Source organism: Polychytrium aggregatum (genome assembly GCF_025602895.1).
Source record: "Polychytrium aggregatum strain JEL109 chromosome Unknown BJ171scaffold_30, whole genome shotgun sequence".
Classification (NCBI taxonomy): domain Eukaryota; kingdom Fungi; phylum Chytridiomycota; class Chytridiomycetes; order Polychytriales; genus Polychytrium; species Polychytrium aggregatum.
The window spans coordinates 229852-242974 of record NW_026516232.1 but is presented as its reverse complement, the minus strand read 5'-3'; the positions used below and the strand labels follow the sequence as shown (position 1 = coordinate 242974).

At 58.3% G+C, this 13123-nt stretch overlaps 6 protein-coding genes across 6 annotated transcripts; 5 read left to right on the top strand and 1 right to left on the bottom strand.

Annotated features, from left to right (window-relative positions):
- Positions 1-207: 207 nt before the first annotated feature.
- On the top strand, positions 208-1547 carry BJ171DRAFT_513461 (ribosomal protein L6, alpha-beta domain-containing protein). The gene has a single exon (XM_053111775.1). The coding sequence runs from the start codon at positions 399-401 to the stop codon at positions 1083-1085; it is 687 nt and encodes a 228-aa protein (XP_052964655.1). The 5' UTR covers positions 208-398; the 3' UTR covers positions 1086-1547.
- Positions 1548-2154: 607 nt separating this feature from the next.
- On the top strand, positions 2155-3327 carry BJ171DRAFT_583967 (Glyoxalase/bleomycin resistance protein/dioxygenase; the record flags this gene model as incomplete). Its single annotated transcript, XM_053114279.1, has 6 exons — positions 2155-2334; positions 2475-2570; positions 2660-2696; positions 2843-2991; positions 3107-3126; positions 3261-3327. The coding sequence occupies 6 exons, from the start codon at positions 2155-2157 to the stop codon at positions 3325-3327; spliced, it is 549 nt and encodes a 182-aa protein (XP_052964654.1).
- A 143-nt stretch (positions 3328-3470) lies between these two features.
- Positions 3471-4762, top strand: BJ171DRAFT_177470 (uncharacterized protein). The gene has a single exon (XM_053106038.1). The coding sequence runs from the start codon at positions 3613-3615 to the stop codon at positions 4459-4461; it is 849 nt and encodes a 282-aa protein (XP_052964653.1). The 5' UTR covers positions 3471-3612; the 3' UTR covers positions 4462-4762.
- A 353-nt stretch (positions 4763-5115) lies between these two features.
- Positions 5116-6263, top strand: BJ171DRAFT_513454 (uncharacterized protein). The gene has a single exon (XM_053111774.1). It carries the CDS (start codon positions 5201-5203, stop codon positions 6107-6109), a length of 909 nt encoding a protein of 302 aa, XP_052964652.1. The 5' UTR covers positions 5116-5200; the 3' UTR covers positions 6110-6263.
- Positions 6264-6303: 40 nt separating this feature from the next.
- BJ171DRAFT_513453 (tyrosine phosphatase family-domain-containing protein) lies at positions 6304-8621 on the top strand. Its single transcript, XM_053111773.1, has 6 exons — positions 6304-6677; positions 6714-6948; positions 7118-7269; positions 7595-7612; positions 7724-7749; positions 7927-8621. Exons 1-6 carry the CDS (start codon positions 6461-6463, stop codon positions 8134-8136), a joined length of 858 nt encoding a protein of 285 aa, XP_052964651.1. The 5' UTR covers positions 6304-6460; the 3' UTR covers positions 8137-8621.
- On the bottom strand, positions 8622-12843 carry BJ171DRAFT_569580 (uncharacterized protein; the record flags this gene model as incomplete). Its single annotated transcript, XM_053113577.1, has 10 exons — positions 8622-9104; positions 9297-9693; positions 9907-10279; positions 10376-10628; positions 10712-10955; positions 11130-11201; positions 11380-11531; positions 11836-12217; positions 12382-12456; positions 12580-12843. The coding sequence occupies 10 exons, from the start codon at positions 12841-12843 to the stop codon at positions 8842-8844; spliced, it is 2475 nt and encodes an 824-aa protein (XP_052964650.1). The 3' UTR covers positions 8622-8841.
- Positions 12844-13123: the final 280 nt, after the last annotated feature.

The following is a 13123-nucleotide window of genomic DNA, read 5'->3' as shown; positions in this document are numbered from 1 at the left end:
GCAGGACCAGGGCGGGGCTCTCGCTGCGGCCTCTCTGCCTCTCGCTGCCTCTCGCTGCCTCTCGCTGCCTCTCGCTGCCTCTCGGTTCGAGCCGCCCAACACTGCTGGCATCTTGGATCCAGCCCGGATCCAGCCCGGATCCAGCCGGCGCGCAAAAATTTTATGACCGCGGGACATTGGCAAAACCAGATCGCTTTTGCGTTTTCTCGCGACACACCAGCAGCAGCACCCCGAATCAGCCAGATCCACATCCAGGCCGGCCAGATCGACCGCTGTCTCAAGCGCACCGACCGAGCAAGCCATTCGACTGACAGCCGAAGCAGCCAGCTCGCTCTCAGCCACCCACTCCCGCTGCCCCATCCACAGCCTCGATTCGCCTCGCACGCACACGACCAGCCATGCTCTGGAAATCGCTGCTTCCGTCGACCCGTCCGGCTGTCTCGCCGCTTGCCTCCAGCACGATCGCTCGCGGGTTCTCGAGCTCGGCGCCGGCAGCATCAAAGATCGGCCGCCTGCCTCTGAAATATCCATTCGAGGTCAGCATCAAGCTGGAGCCCTACACACCCACGGCAGCCTTCCCGAGATGCACCCAGCAGGTCGTCGTGGCGGGGCCGCGAGGCTCCCTTGCGATGCCCGTGCATCCGTTCGTTCAACTGGACTTTGTGGACGTCCCGCAGGATGCTCCGAAAAAGATCATCCGGGTCTCGGTCGAGAACACCAACGACCGCAAGCAAAAGGCCATGTGGGGCACAACACGGGCCCTACTCAACAACATGGTCGAGGGAGTCTCGGAGGGCTTCACGATCCCGATCCGATTCAACGGCGTCGGCTACAGAGCGCTGTTTGAAGAGGGCAAGCTGTCGCTAAAGCTGGGCTTCTCGCACCCGATCCTGCTGGACATCCCCAAGACGATCCAGGTGCAGATTCCGGCTCCCCAGCGCATCATTCTGCAGGGCAACGATCTCCAGGAAATCACCCAGTACGCCGCCAAGATCCGCGCATGGCGGCCCCCGGAGCCCTATAACCAGAAGGGCGTTTTTGTCGGCGACGAGACGATCAAGAAGAAGGAGGGCAAGAAGCGATAAGCAATGAGGAGGTTCGCCGACGGCACCATCCAGATGAACACTATATTTCATGTACTCACTCTGCACGTTGCAGCCACAGCCACGGCCATGACCCTACTCGCCCGGGCATGATACTTTCCATGCGGAAACAATGGGCTGTTGCCTGGGGGCCCGTCGCTGCAGTCATTGGCTGGAAATACAAATTCCTGGACGCACTCGCCATTGACACCGACCCCGGCGAGGTCGAGGTCCAAGACCCGCTGCGAGGGAAGCTCGTGTCTGAGACTGCACAAGAATCGGCATTATTGTGAACCGATGGGCTGGTGCGACGGCGGATTGGCGAGCCGGTTTGCAGATGGATCGATGGGCAGCGGCTGGAAGCTCTTCGAGACAGGACTGTATGTGTTGAGCGATCGCCCGGCTGAGCGATATCGATCGGCGCTCTCGCTGTTGGAATGGGGCCGGTCGATGAGATATCAAGCGACGGACATTCAGGGAAACAACTCGGCCCACTCGGTCGTTCTCGGCGGAATATGGCCCAGCCGAGCCCGCCCCCGCCAGCCGGCCTGAGCCACGACAAATCGTCATGAGCATCATCAGCACACGCTCTCGACTCTGCAGCTGCGATGCATCCACACGGGCTTCATAGTGCAGGAGTACCGCTTGCGACTGATGCCATGTTCACCAGACCATGCACGATGCATCACCGGCCGGTGCCGCCGCCGTGCCCACCGGGTCCTGTGCTGCGGATCCGGCCGACAAGCAGCCCCCAAAAGGCACCCAGCAGCGATTCCCACGAGCAAACGGCCCTGGGTTTCCCGGCGGGTGGCGAGCCCCCGACGCACAGACGGCGTCGTTGTGGTCCATGCTGCCCCTTCTCCACGATCGATGCGGCTGGGAGCTGGCCGGTTGGGGGGGTGGGCCATGTGGATGCCTGACCACAGCGACTGCGATGGCTGCGATGATGATGGCAACGGCGGCGACAAGGCAGATCAACGGCAATAAAGCCCCCTCGCTGGCCCGCCTCCAGCCTCGGCAGCATTTCATCTGGCTCCCTCAGCCTCGATCCACCCCGTCGCAACCACCAGCCATGTTTCGTCTTGCTCGCACCCCGGCAGCTCTGGCCCCCTGGGCCCGCTCGTTCTCGGTTTCAAGCGCCCGTCTGCAGCAGGCTCCTGCCCTGACACCCTTCCATCATGCCTTCCCGGTCGAGGATCTGGAGCAGGCCCGCACCTTTTACAAGGGTGTGTTGGGTTGTCCCCAGGGTCGAGTACGTTGAGACGCTGGCGAGGCTTTCTCTAGCGCTGGCAGGGCCATCTATCGCCATCTCTGATCCTGTGCAGCACTGCCGTCGGATCTGGCTTGGCACCGTCCTCTGATCCGACATGCCGCTGTTCGCTCTCCTCTCAGGAGCAACCCGGTGTCTGGATCGACTTTGATCTCTTTGGGCACCAAATCGTCGCCCACCAGATGCCCTCGAAGATGATTGAGCTCAAGCACAGACTGGTGGGTGGCTACGCTTAAGCAAGTGATGGCCCAAACGGAGCATCTCTGATCTCCATCATCCGAGCTGACCATGTGCCGTGTCCAAGCAGAAGCAGGAAGGATACTCCAACACCAACCACGTTGATGGTAATCAGTAGCCAAGATATCCGAGCGCTTGTGGTTGCTTGCGACCATCGGTCAGAGCAGCATCATGGCATTTCCATTCACCAGCCTGTCTACCCACCCGCTTGATTATGCGTGGTCTCATCTGTATTCTTTCGCATCCGGCCCAGGCCATCAGGTCCCCATTCCCCATTTTGGCGTCGTCCTGGAGTGGGAAACTTTCCACAAGTTTGTCCAGAAGATCCGGGATGCTGGCATCAAGTTCGAGCTCGAGCCCTACATCCGCTTCGAGGGCCTCCCTGGCGAGCAGGCCACCATGGTAAGCCGCCCTTCACCCTGGCGGGTGAACCTGGTCGCGGGTCTGTCGATACTGGATACTAAACATGCACGCCGCCATCGCCGTCGGTTTCTCAACTGGTTTCGTCGGCCGCCAGTTCTTCCTGGATCCGTCTGGGTGAGTCGGGCTGTTGGGTCTGCGGGATGGCCGGTGAAATCTGTAAATGTCGCAGCATCGACACCGTGCGGCCACTGGGTGAACAGCACTAATGATTTGTATGTCTGGCGGCTCGCCCGACGAACTTGCCTCAGCAATGCTCTCGAGTTCAAGGCATTCAAGGACCCCAGCAAGCTCTTTGCTCCACAGAAGCCGCAGTAAATGGTGCATCTCGCATAAGCGCCATCCGCCCAGTGAAAGCGGATATGCCTGGCTTTCGGATGCTGGCGCCATATTTGTTGCCCGAATATAGTCTACCAACGAAACGGAGCATCCTGTTGTGTGTCTTCTTCTTGGTTCTGAGCTCTCATCCTTGCATCGCTGCTGCTATCCGCTGATGTTCAGCCACTGAGCCAACAGCGCAACAACCCGACCATCGCGTGCAGGCAATGAGGAGACCCAATCTCTTTGCTCGGAGACTGCCGAGGTGATCCCTTTGAATCGCAAATGACCTGCGGCTCTGCGAGCGGCACTGGTCTCGTCGCTGGGGACATGTCCGTCGCAGACCGGCACGGCCGACGGCTGACTCATTCCGACGCAGTGATCGGGCCGGCCTGGCCTTTGTTTGGTCTCGTCAATCTCGAACGCTCGCACTCCAACACCGGCCCCCATCGCTCTCATCTGCCCAGCCCCGTCCAAACTCGCCCTTCGACAATGCCAGAGACCGTCGATCCCTCGGCCCACGTCTGGCCCTCCCGTGACGACTCTCATGGCTGGACCCTCGCCCCGATCATCGTCTTTGAGAAGACATGGTGGTCATTCTTCCGGCTGGATCCGCTCGGTTCAGGGCAACCCCAGATGATCTCGATAAACGGCAAGAACGGCCTCATCCAAGACACCAAGCACAAGCTCTGGTCCGAGATCGACAAGCACCGCGACTCTGAGCTACTGTTCATATCGAGCGAGACGGCCACCGAAGAGAACCACCACTTTGACTACTGGCAGAGCTTCAGCAAGAAGCTGCTGTCCGAGCCATGGCCCAGCCGCCGGGATCTCAGGGGCTGGACCATGGCTTCCCCGCCCAACCTCTGCACCTCGCTCTTCCGCATGGCGCCCTCGGGGTCGGGCCATCCGCAGCTGATTTCGTGCGATGGCGTCGACGGCATCTGGGCCAAGGATCCCGAGGACTTTTGGGAAAAGATTGCCGCGCTCAAGGACACCCCGTTGATGTATATCCAGCCCATCGAGGGCGGCGAGCTGCATCGGGAGAAGTTTGGCATTACCGGATACGAGCCCGAGCTGGAGCACTGGGTCCTGTACGTCAAGCACCTCCTGGACTCGACCGCCCAGCGGTAGATCGTCGCAGGATAAGCCGGTGCCGGTGTCGAGGTCGTCGCCTCTGGCTGGCCACGGCTGACCACGGCGCTGTTGCTTCTCTGTCGGTGGCGGCTGCTTCGATGGCCGTTTGTCTTGCAGGAACTCGTCGAGAGGCTGTTACTTCATCGGCAGAAATGTCGATAATCAGCGGGCCACAATGGCGTCTCCTCGCTCCCGATGCCTCTGCATACATCTCTGTCCCTCGTCCGCGAAACCAGACCATTGTCGCCTTGGTACGCCAAAACGAATCGGACATCCTGTTCCCCGAGCCTGTCGACAGCCTTCTTTGGCAGGATTACGAATACACATGCGTATTGATCACGTCTGCGGGTGACGGCATTCCCATCCAGCGGGACTGCACACCTGTGCAGACCCAGATAACGACGACAACCAGAAGCAGTCCGACAGGCTTGGTCATGCGGCCCTTCTTGCCACTCGATCTGATGCAGATCCATAGGCGACCGGTCTGATATGGCAGTCGCCGATATGCTCTGTGGCGGCGACGGTGGTCGCTGACCCCTCTCTCCACAGGACTCCCCAGAGCTCAGCATGGCAGAGAGCAACTCGACCGGTGGCTGGCATGCAAAATGGGACGAATGCCAATACAGAGCAGAACGAATCGTCAGCGCAGACAGGAAAGACAGAGCGGCGCAGTGCATTTGTCGTTCGGTGCCCGCACAGATCGCCGCCTGGTCAAAACCTCGACCATGACCCCCGAATGCGCTCCTCCCCCTGCCTCGGCTTGCTTCGTCTGGTCTCGGTTCCGAATTGCTTCATTTACCCCGGCTCGTCTCGACATCGACTTGCCTCGACTTGCCGGCTGCAGCCATCCAACCTCATACTCCACCCACACCGCTTCGGCCGCCCCTTTTCGCCTGACCTCATGTCCTCCATCGTCCTTGGCCTCAAGACCTTCGTCGGGGGGTTTGCTGGCGCGGCCGTCTACTGCGCTGGCTCCTTTCTCTACATGGACCACTACATGCTGCCTCAACAGAGCCCACCGCCTGGCCACTCGCTCGCTTCTACCGATGAATCCATCCAGCACATCCAGCGGCACTCGCTGCAATGCTTCACCATCAAGGCCAAGGTCGCATCGCTGAAGGAGCACCTGAGAAAGCCGCACGACCGTCCGGGATATCCCGACTACATCACCGAAGAGCTCCTGCGGTCGTTTTTCACCTCGCCCCTCTACGAGTTCGAGCAGGCCGTCCTCTATCGTGCCCTGTGCTGGTTCGGCTCGACCACACCGCCCGCACCGCCCCCTGGTCGCCGGAACCTCGAGGCCATGCTGTTTGAATCCGGGCGACATATCCCGCCCACCAATGCCATCCTCTACCGGAGTCCATCCGAGGCCTTGGCCGTATGGGGCCTCGACGGCCGCATTGGCGGACTCAACTGGTTTTCGACCGAACGGGACGAGACCGACCGGGATACCCTGGTCTTTCACTACGGGACTACATGCTGGTGGGGCCCCACCCAGCAAGGCATCAGTCCCCTGGAGCCCGGCTTTTGGCTCTCGAGGCTGCTCGTGCTCCACAATCGGCTGCTGTTCGATCTGGCGGTGCGGGGCATGCAGCGCTATCAGCACCAGGCTTTTGATGGACTGCTGTATACGGCACTTCACTGAGTCTGGCGCTGCCGAGACAATCTTACTATCCATGAACTCTGCTCTCTATGATCCTGCTCCTCTGTCTCTTAATACACTTACTGCCTATCGAGCATAGGCCGGATGGACCTTTGCAGAGTCCTGGCAAAACGCAGCAGCAGGGGGCAGCAGCAGGAGCAGTCGGTGGCCCTTCTGGTCGAATCCGAGGCCGCGCGACAAAAAGCAACAGCGAGTCTTCCACCCACGAAGGATTCGTTCTTGCTCCCAATCGAACCTGCGTCCCCCGCCCCCCTGCTCCCTCGAATGGAGCCCTCTTGAACCAGACTCTGTGCGCTCTCTGTCCATTGCCGTTCCCGCCCAACCCTCGCTGCGATGTCGTCGCAAGAGCCCAAGCCTCGAGAGACCACCCTGGTCACCTCTCCGGCCTCGCTGGAACCACATTCCGGACCGGGTCTCGAGACCGCCCCTCACTCCATTTCGTCCGGCGACGCTGCGTCTCCCTCGCCATCTCAGCAGCAGCAACAGCAACAACAGCAACAACAGCAACAACAGCAACAACAGCAACAACAGCAACAACAGCAACAACAGCAACAACAGCAACAACAGCAACAACAGCAACAACAGCAACAACAGCAACGCCATCCTCCCCAGCCGTCAGCTGCATCAGCAGGTAGCATCGGCGGCCTCGTCAAGCAAGTTCCACGATCCCTTTCGTGGCGGCAAGAATACGATCAGCTCGACGTCGAGGAAATCTTCCCGTGCGAGAACTTCAATCTGGTGGCAAAGGGCATCTACCGCAGTGCCTTCCCGAAGAAGAAGAACTTTGCCTTTCTCAAGAAGCTCGGCCTCAAGTCGATACTGTATGTGGTTGCTCTGGAACATCACTTCTCCAGACTTGCGCCCAGGACCGCCATCATCGGGCCGAGCGTTATGACGGGAATTCTCGCTGCTTGATGCGCACAGCATTGCCTGCTAGGCTGGGTATGGCTGGTTGACCCTTTGGCTGACTTTTGTGCCTCCCTTGAACAGAACTCTGATTCTCGAAGAGTATCCCGAGCAAAATCAAAAGTTTCTCGACGATAACGGCATCACGCTGTTTCAGTTTGGCGTCGCTGGAAACAAAGAGCCCTTCGTCGATATCCCTGAAGACACCATCTGCGCGGCACTCTCGGTGATGCTTGGTGGGTGTTGCGGGAGGCTGCCTCTGAAGGCGGCAACATGCGCGGGGGCTGATCCGTCTGTCGGGCCAGATCTCCATCTGAAGCTGCCCTCGCGGCCGGGATTGGTGTGAGTCCGGCATCGATTGATCTTGTCCCGGTCTGTCTGCCGAAAAGGTTTGGCCGGCAGAATGATGGCCCAGGTCGGGCTTGCCATCTTCCCATCGAGGCTATTCCCATCGAGGCTATTCTCATCGAGGCTATTCTCCTCCCTCTCTTCCCTCAATCGACCTTGATTCCGGTGGGCGGGATGGGGTCCTTTCTGGGGCTGGACACGAATGCGAATCAGACCAACGAAATCATCCCAGTGAGTATCTTTGACCTGCCCTGACGCCGCAACATGCTGAACTTGGCGGGCGAGGGCGCTCATGGGGAAGCGGCTACTAATCAAGCGGCTCGGTCTTGCCATGCTCGCCAGTCTTGATCCACTGCAATAAGGGCAAGGTAGCTTCGTGCGTCAGCTGCGGCGATTCACCTTCTGACTTTGCTCTCTGTCTGGGTGTTGGTTGATCGGGCGATCGTTTGGCCGAGGACTCTGTCTACCCGGCATCGGTCTCGACACTGCACTGCACTGCATCTCTCCTCTGCCTCGATCGCTGATCTGTGGCCGGGTCCATCCAGCATCGAACAGGCTGTCTGATCGGCTGCCTGCGCAAGCTGCAGCACTGGAGCCACACCTCAATCTTTGACGAATACCGGCGGTTCTCGCACCCAAAGAGCCGCTCCATGGACCAACAGTTTATCGAGCTCTTCGACACCTCCAAGGTACCCTACGACCCCCGCTATCTGCCCAGCTGGCCCGAGATTGATCTACCTCGGACTCGTCGCTGAGTCCCCAAGTACTCACCAGCTTAGTGATCGTCATCCACGGACACGAAATGGCGCTGGAGCAGACTTTGGACGGTCGACAGCCATGCTGAATGTGCGTTATGATCACATGGCAAGTCGTGGCTGATGATCAGGACCGGCTATCGTTTCAGCCGAACCAGATAGCTCATAGATCACCCCGTACGACCGATTCGCCTCCCCATCTGCCCTTGCGGAGAGTCGCTTACTTGAAATCAAGGCTGGATCGACCTGCCACCTGCCGCCGTCGCCTCCCCGCCTTTGCCATCACTCTATATGAATGCCCTGGAAGATTATCCAGACGTCGGCTATACCGGTTGACGCTGTCTATGCACTTCCTCTTTTGCTCTCCTCTCTCGCTGCCCTTCAATCTATTGAATCCATATCATGTTGATGACTGAGTATGAGACGCGATCTACCGAGTCGTGCGTCCTGTGGAATAAAATGCATGAATCCTCACGAAGCTCTGCGGAGCAGAACCGAGACGAGTGGCGCAGTCGTGCATCAGGGACGCATACACGGCCCCATCTCGTCGCAAGTCGGGCGACAGCTATCGGCAGAGCTGGCCAAGCAGCAATGACCGGGCACCAGACGGTGGTACTAAATCACAGGCAGGACTTTTGATATCGACTGATCCGTCGCCATTTAATGTAATTGTTAGATACATCTGCCATAAAACGAGTCCTTCGACTACGCCGGTACGCTTGCGTCGCTCGGCGGCCCCTCGCCATGCTCGGATCTGGCGGCTATCGGATCCATCCCCGGTGTATCCACCCCGAATCTACCGAAAGCAGCCTCGGATTGGTAGATCTTCTCAAACTCGTCCAGCTCGGCCCATGGACAGTTCTTGAGCTTCTCGATCTCCTTGAGTTTCTGTGCTGCTCTCCGGATCCGCCGCTGCTCCTCCAACTGCGCAGCGGCGGCCGATGTATTTTGCTTTTGCGATAGACGAGCTGTACACATTGGGAAAAAAGAGGAGGTAGAGGCAGAGTCACTTTCGTGCCAGTAACGTGTTCTGCTAACACCTTCTGGAGTCAGCTATGGGATGGAATAAACGGGACGTATCTGATCCAACGTCTCTCAGCATCGGGAACAAATGCCGTGCGGGCCACGGGTGTCTGTCATTGTATAGCATCGAGCCTCACCTTCTTTTTTCGCCTCCAGCTTCTCATATAGAGATCGGAGTTTTGGATCCACCCATGTCGACGAGCCAGCGCTGCCTTTCGAAGCCGTGGCAGTGTACGAGCCTGTGGCAGACGTCGGTCGAGTTGACCTCGTCCGCGACGCCAGCGACCCCGAGGACGGCGCCGATGTCGATGTCGATGTCGATGTCGATGTCGATGTCGATGTCGAGGACTGCATCGAGAGCGATGACTTGGCGCCCTCGCGAGTCGATCGCCTGGCCTCTCGCTCGAGCTTGATCTCCTCAAGCCTTCTCTGTAAATCCAGGTACTTTTTCTCCTTGCTATCAATGATTTGCGAACGCCGCTTCTCTTCCCACTCGGCATGGCGAGCCTTGGCTCGGACGAGGCGCTCTTGGAGCTGAACAGTCAACAAATCGAGTTCAGTGATCAGTGGCGAGTGGTGATGAGTGTGTCGGAATGTGACCACATGCGCCACAGACATTGCGAATCGCGGATGTATGTGATAGATGGCTTTAGCATGAGATGGTGCTGCAGCCGAGCAGAACGGGCACCGAGATCTGCGGTTCGCCATCAAATGCGCGGCAACGGGGGCCATTCGTGGCTGACTCACCTCCAAGACGGACATTTCGGTCAGTAGGCCGTACCCGCCAGACTCGGTCATATCGACTGCCTTGATATAGCTGCCGACAGGCAAGATGCTCTTTTCGATCATCCGGATCTGCTGGATAAGCTCGGTCTTTCTTGCCAGCTCCTCCTCAGCTTCCCGCTGAGCCTTCTCCTTCAGGACCGAGTTTTCCATGGACACATCGATGGCCTTTTGGGTGTTGTCCTCAAGCACCTTCTTCTTGGCCTTGACGACGTTCTCCTTGATGTCGTGTACGGCAGAGATCTTCTTGCGATTCGAGTGGTCTGTCTCCACCTTGATCTTGGACACGACTTCCTTCAGAATATCGCTCGCCTCCTTGACCTCCAGGGCTTTCTCTCTGCCACAACGTGAACAAATAGGGAGGAAAGCTGCGGAATCAATCATCCGAACCTGTCGATGGCAGCGAAGGCGCCCTTCAAACTGCCTCCCTTACTTGTTCTCCTTTTGCTTCTCTTGCTTGGCGAGAAATGCATCTTCGTGCAGAAGCTGGATTTCAAGCCGTTTGCGCTCCATCTCGAGCTGCTTTTCGTTTTCCGCTGCATTCATGTTGGCGTTCACGGCCCAATACGATTGATTCACATCACAAGGATTGCGCCAGCAGATGGAAATGTCCGCCGTCGTAAGCACATGCATCTCCATGCTGAATAAGCTGAGCGAGTCCCAAAGACACCTCGATAGTCGGCCCCCTGGTAATTAATGTTCAGCCACCGGCTTCAATCCTGACGCCCTCCCCCTGCGCCCCAACTCCACCATAACTCAATCTCGCTACCTTTGGCACGGAGCTCTTCCTGCCACTGCTTGAACTCGGATCCGTCCTTCAGGCTGACTTCCACGTTCGAGAGTGCTCGTTCCTCGACATTCTTTTGCCTCCGGACAAGTGCATCCTCGCGCAGCACAGCCGCAGTCGTTAGCTTGACACCGATATCGTCGTAGTGGGATGGTGGGATGGAGCGTGCCCGGATGCGAAGCGGAGGGGTTTCGCGATTGAGCTCCGCAATCATGTGCTCTCGAAACTGCCGAAGAAGACGGCAACTCATCAGTAGACTGCCGATGGATCAATGACGAGACTGCGATGGGGCGTTGTTTGGGTGGAGGGTGGGGCGATGGAGGCGGCTGGTCGATTCTGGGAGTGGTCGGGGTGGCTGCGATGGCAGCTTCGGATCAAATACATGAGTGGCAAGCCACACCTTCTTCGCTCTCTGAGTCGGCTGGTGCTTCAGAACAGAGAACATGTCGTTCTGTGCTGCCTCAAGGAGTTCCTGGTATATACGAAGAATTATATCATGATGAGGCAAGGCAGGAGCGAGGCAATAAGCGGGCGTGGGAACGCGCATTTGGGTGGCTTCCCGGTAGAGTTCCACCGGTGGCCCGGATTGTGCTCTCCCTCCCCTGGTGACTCTCATGAGCCAGCACATACACTGCATCTCTTTATCGTACCTGTGCCCTGGCCCGATTCTCGCGCCGGGCTCGCTCGAGCTCCTCTCGGTCGCGACTGCCTTCCAAAACGCCCTCGGCAATCGGCGACGCCTGACGGACAGCGAGGTACACCGCCGGGATCCAGAACAAGTGGGTTCGATCAGACGAGCAGTCTATCAATACATAACGCCCTCTGTCTGTTATCAGACGGTCGTCTGTTCAAGCGATTGCTACGGTTGAGCCATCAAGGAGCCGCACCTTCACTTGGTTTGAGAATACATCTGTGGGCAGTGGAAGCTTTCTGGGTCGCGGTCTTGTGAGCAGAAAGGGTGCTTGCTCTGCAGATCCATGGGGATACATGCGGTAAACCACCACCCGGAATGAGTCAAGAATGATGGACAGAGCTCCGCGAGACGAGAAACTGGTTTGGGCTTGGCCGGTCGCCGCGGGAGTTCTCGACATCGCCGTGTCGCTCACCTGTCAACTGCTTGGTCGATTTCTGCGGAACCATGCCGCGCTCGACCTTCTCACATAGTTCCTTGAGCAGCGCCAAGCCATCGTTCATGTTGTGTATGAGGGGGTCAATGAGTTTCTCCTGGACATATTCGTGGTCGAGCATCTTGCCGAACTCGGGCCGGAGAACCTGCTCCAGATTGGTTTGGTCAAAGAGAAAGGACATGAACTGGGCCATCTTGGCGGCATAGTTGAATCCGCAACCGTGGTGGCAGAACTTGCGGAACTCGGCAAAGGTCAGCTCCTCCAGTCGGAAGAGGGCAAGGTAGAATAGAACGACGAATAGGTTGTATTCGTGCCGGAGAAGGCGGGTGCCGTTTTTGAGATAGAACTGATGCAGCGCGATCTGTCCATGGGAAAGAAGACGCCCCCCGGGGCCGAGACGGTGTGTGGTCAAATCGGAATGTCTCGATAGAGCACGCAGGCTGAGCAGGCAATGGAACCCTGGTGTGTTGGAAGTGAGAGAATGCAGGGAGGCAGAGGTGGGTACTGAGATTCAGGGCCGCGCACCTTGAGCACAATCTTTTGCCTCACGCAGCCCTTCAGAGTCTCCTCGAGAAAGATGCAGACGCCCTCGTCGATGATCTGAAGGCAAGAAGAAACGCGGTTTAGCTATGGCGCATACTTCCGAGTAGTCCCTGTCGGGCACTCTGAGTGGTGGCCCGGAATCGGTGCTAAGGGCTGCCTTGCCGTGCCGCACAAACGTACATTGTTCTCGATAAAGTACGTGAACAAGATATCGTCCTCCTCCATGACCATTGGATCGACCGCCCGAGAAGCCGTCGCGGCCTCGACGGGCCGGTCGGGCGAGTAGTAGTACAGCTTGGCTGGCTTTGGCTGGAGCGTTGCTGAGGCCCCGGTGTGGATCTCGGAGGGGTTGGAGGGCAACACCGGGCCCTCCTGACGCGAAAACTCGTGGTGCAGAGATATAATTGTTCGGGCATGGTTCATCAGCATGCGATACATGGACATTGCGGCTGGATTAAAGATGCATGCACGCACGCACGCACGCAAGGGGGAAGGGGCAGGGAGAACAGTCGACCGAGCAAGCTGGCAGCTGCGTGTCTCGTCGATGGAATCGGGGCTGATGGAGCAAAGACAAAGAGGGGCGTGAACTGCATTGCCGGCGGGCTCAATCACATCGCGCCGCATCGGCCTCATCAGCTCAGGCCAAGCGAGGCATCCGGGCCCACTGTTCTTCCATTCCCACTGCTGTCGCTTTCTGGGTCACTGGCGAACGAGGGTGCAGTCC

Excerpts from the sequence above, each read along its gene's own strand:
- BJ171DRAFT_513461 (XM_053111775.1), top strand. The coding sequence starts at position 399 with ATGCTCTGGAAATCGCTGCTTCCGTCGACCCGTCCGGCTGTCTCGCCG.
- BJ171DRAFT_513454 (XM_053111774.1), top strand. The coding sequence starts at position 5,201 with ATGCGCTCCTCCCCCTGCCTCGGCTTGCTTCGTCTGGTCTCGGTTCCG.
- BJ171DRAFT_513453 (XM_053111773.1), top strand. The coding sequence starts at position 6,461 with ATGTCGTCGCAAGAGCCCAAGCCTCGAGAGACCACCCTGGTCACCTCT. Across the intron at positions 6,678-6,713 it reads GCAACAACAGCAACAACAGC|AACAACAGCAACGCCATCCT; the intron begins AACAACAGCAAC and ends AGCAACAACAGC. Across the intron at positions 6,949-7,117 it reads CTCGGCCTCAAGTCGATACT|AACTCTGATTCTCGAAGAGT; the intron begins GTATGTGGTTGC and ends TCCCTTGAACAG.
- BJ171DRAFT_177470 (XM_053106038.1), top strand. The coding sequence starts at position 3,613 with ATGACCTGCGGCTCTGCGAGCGGCACTGGTCTCGTCGCTGGGGACATG.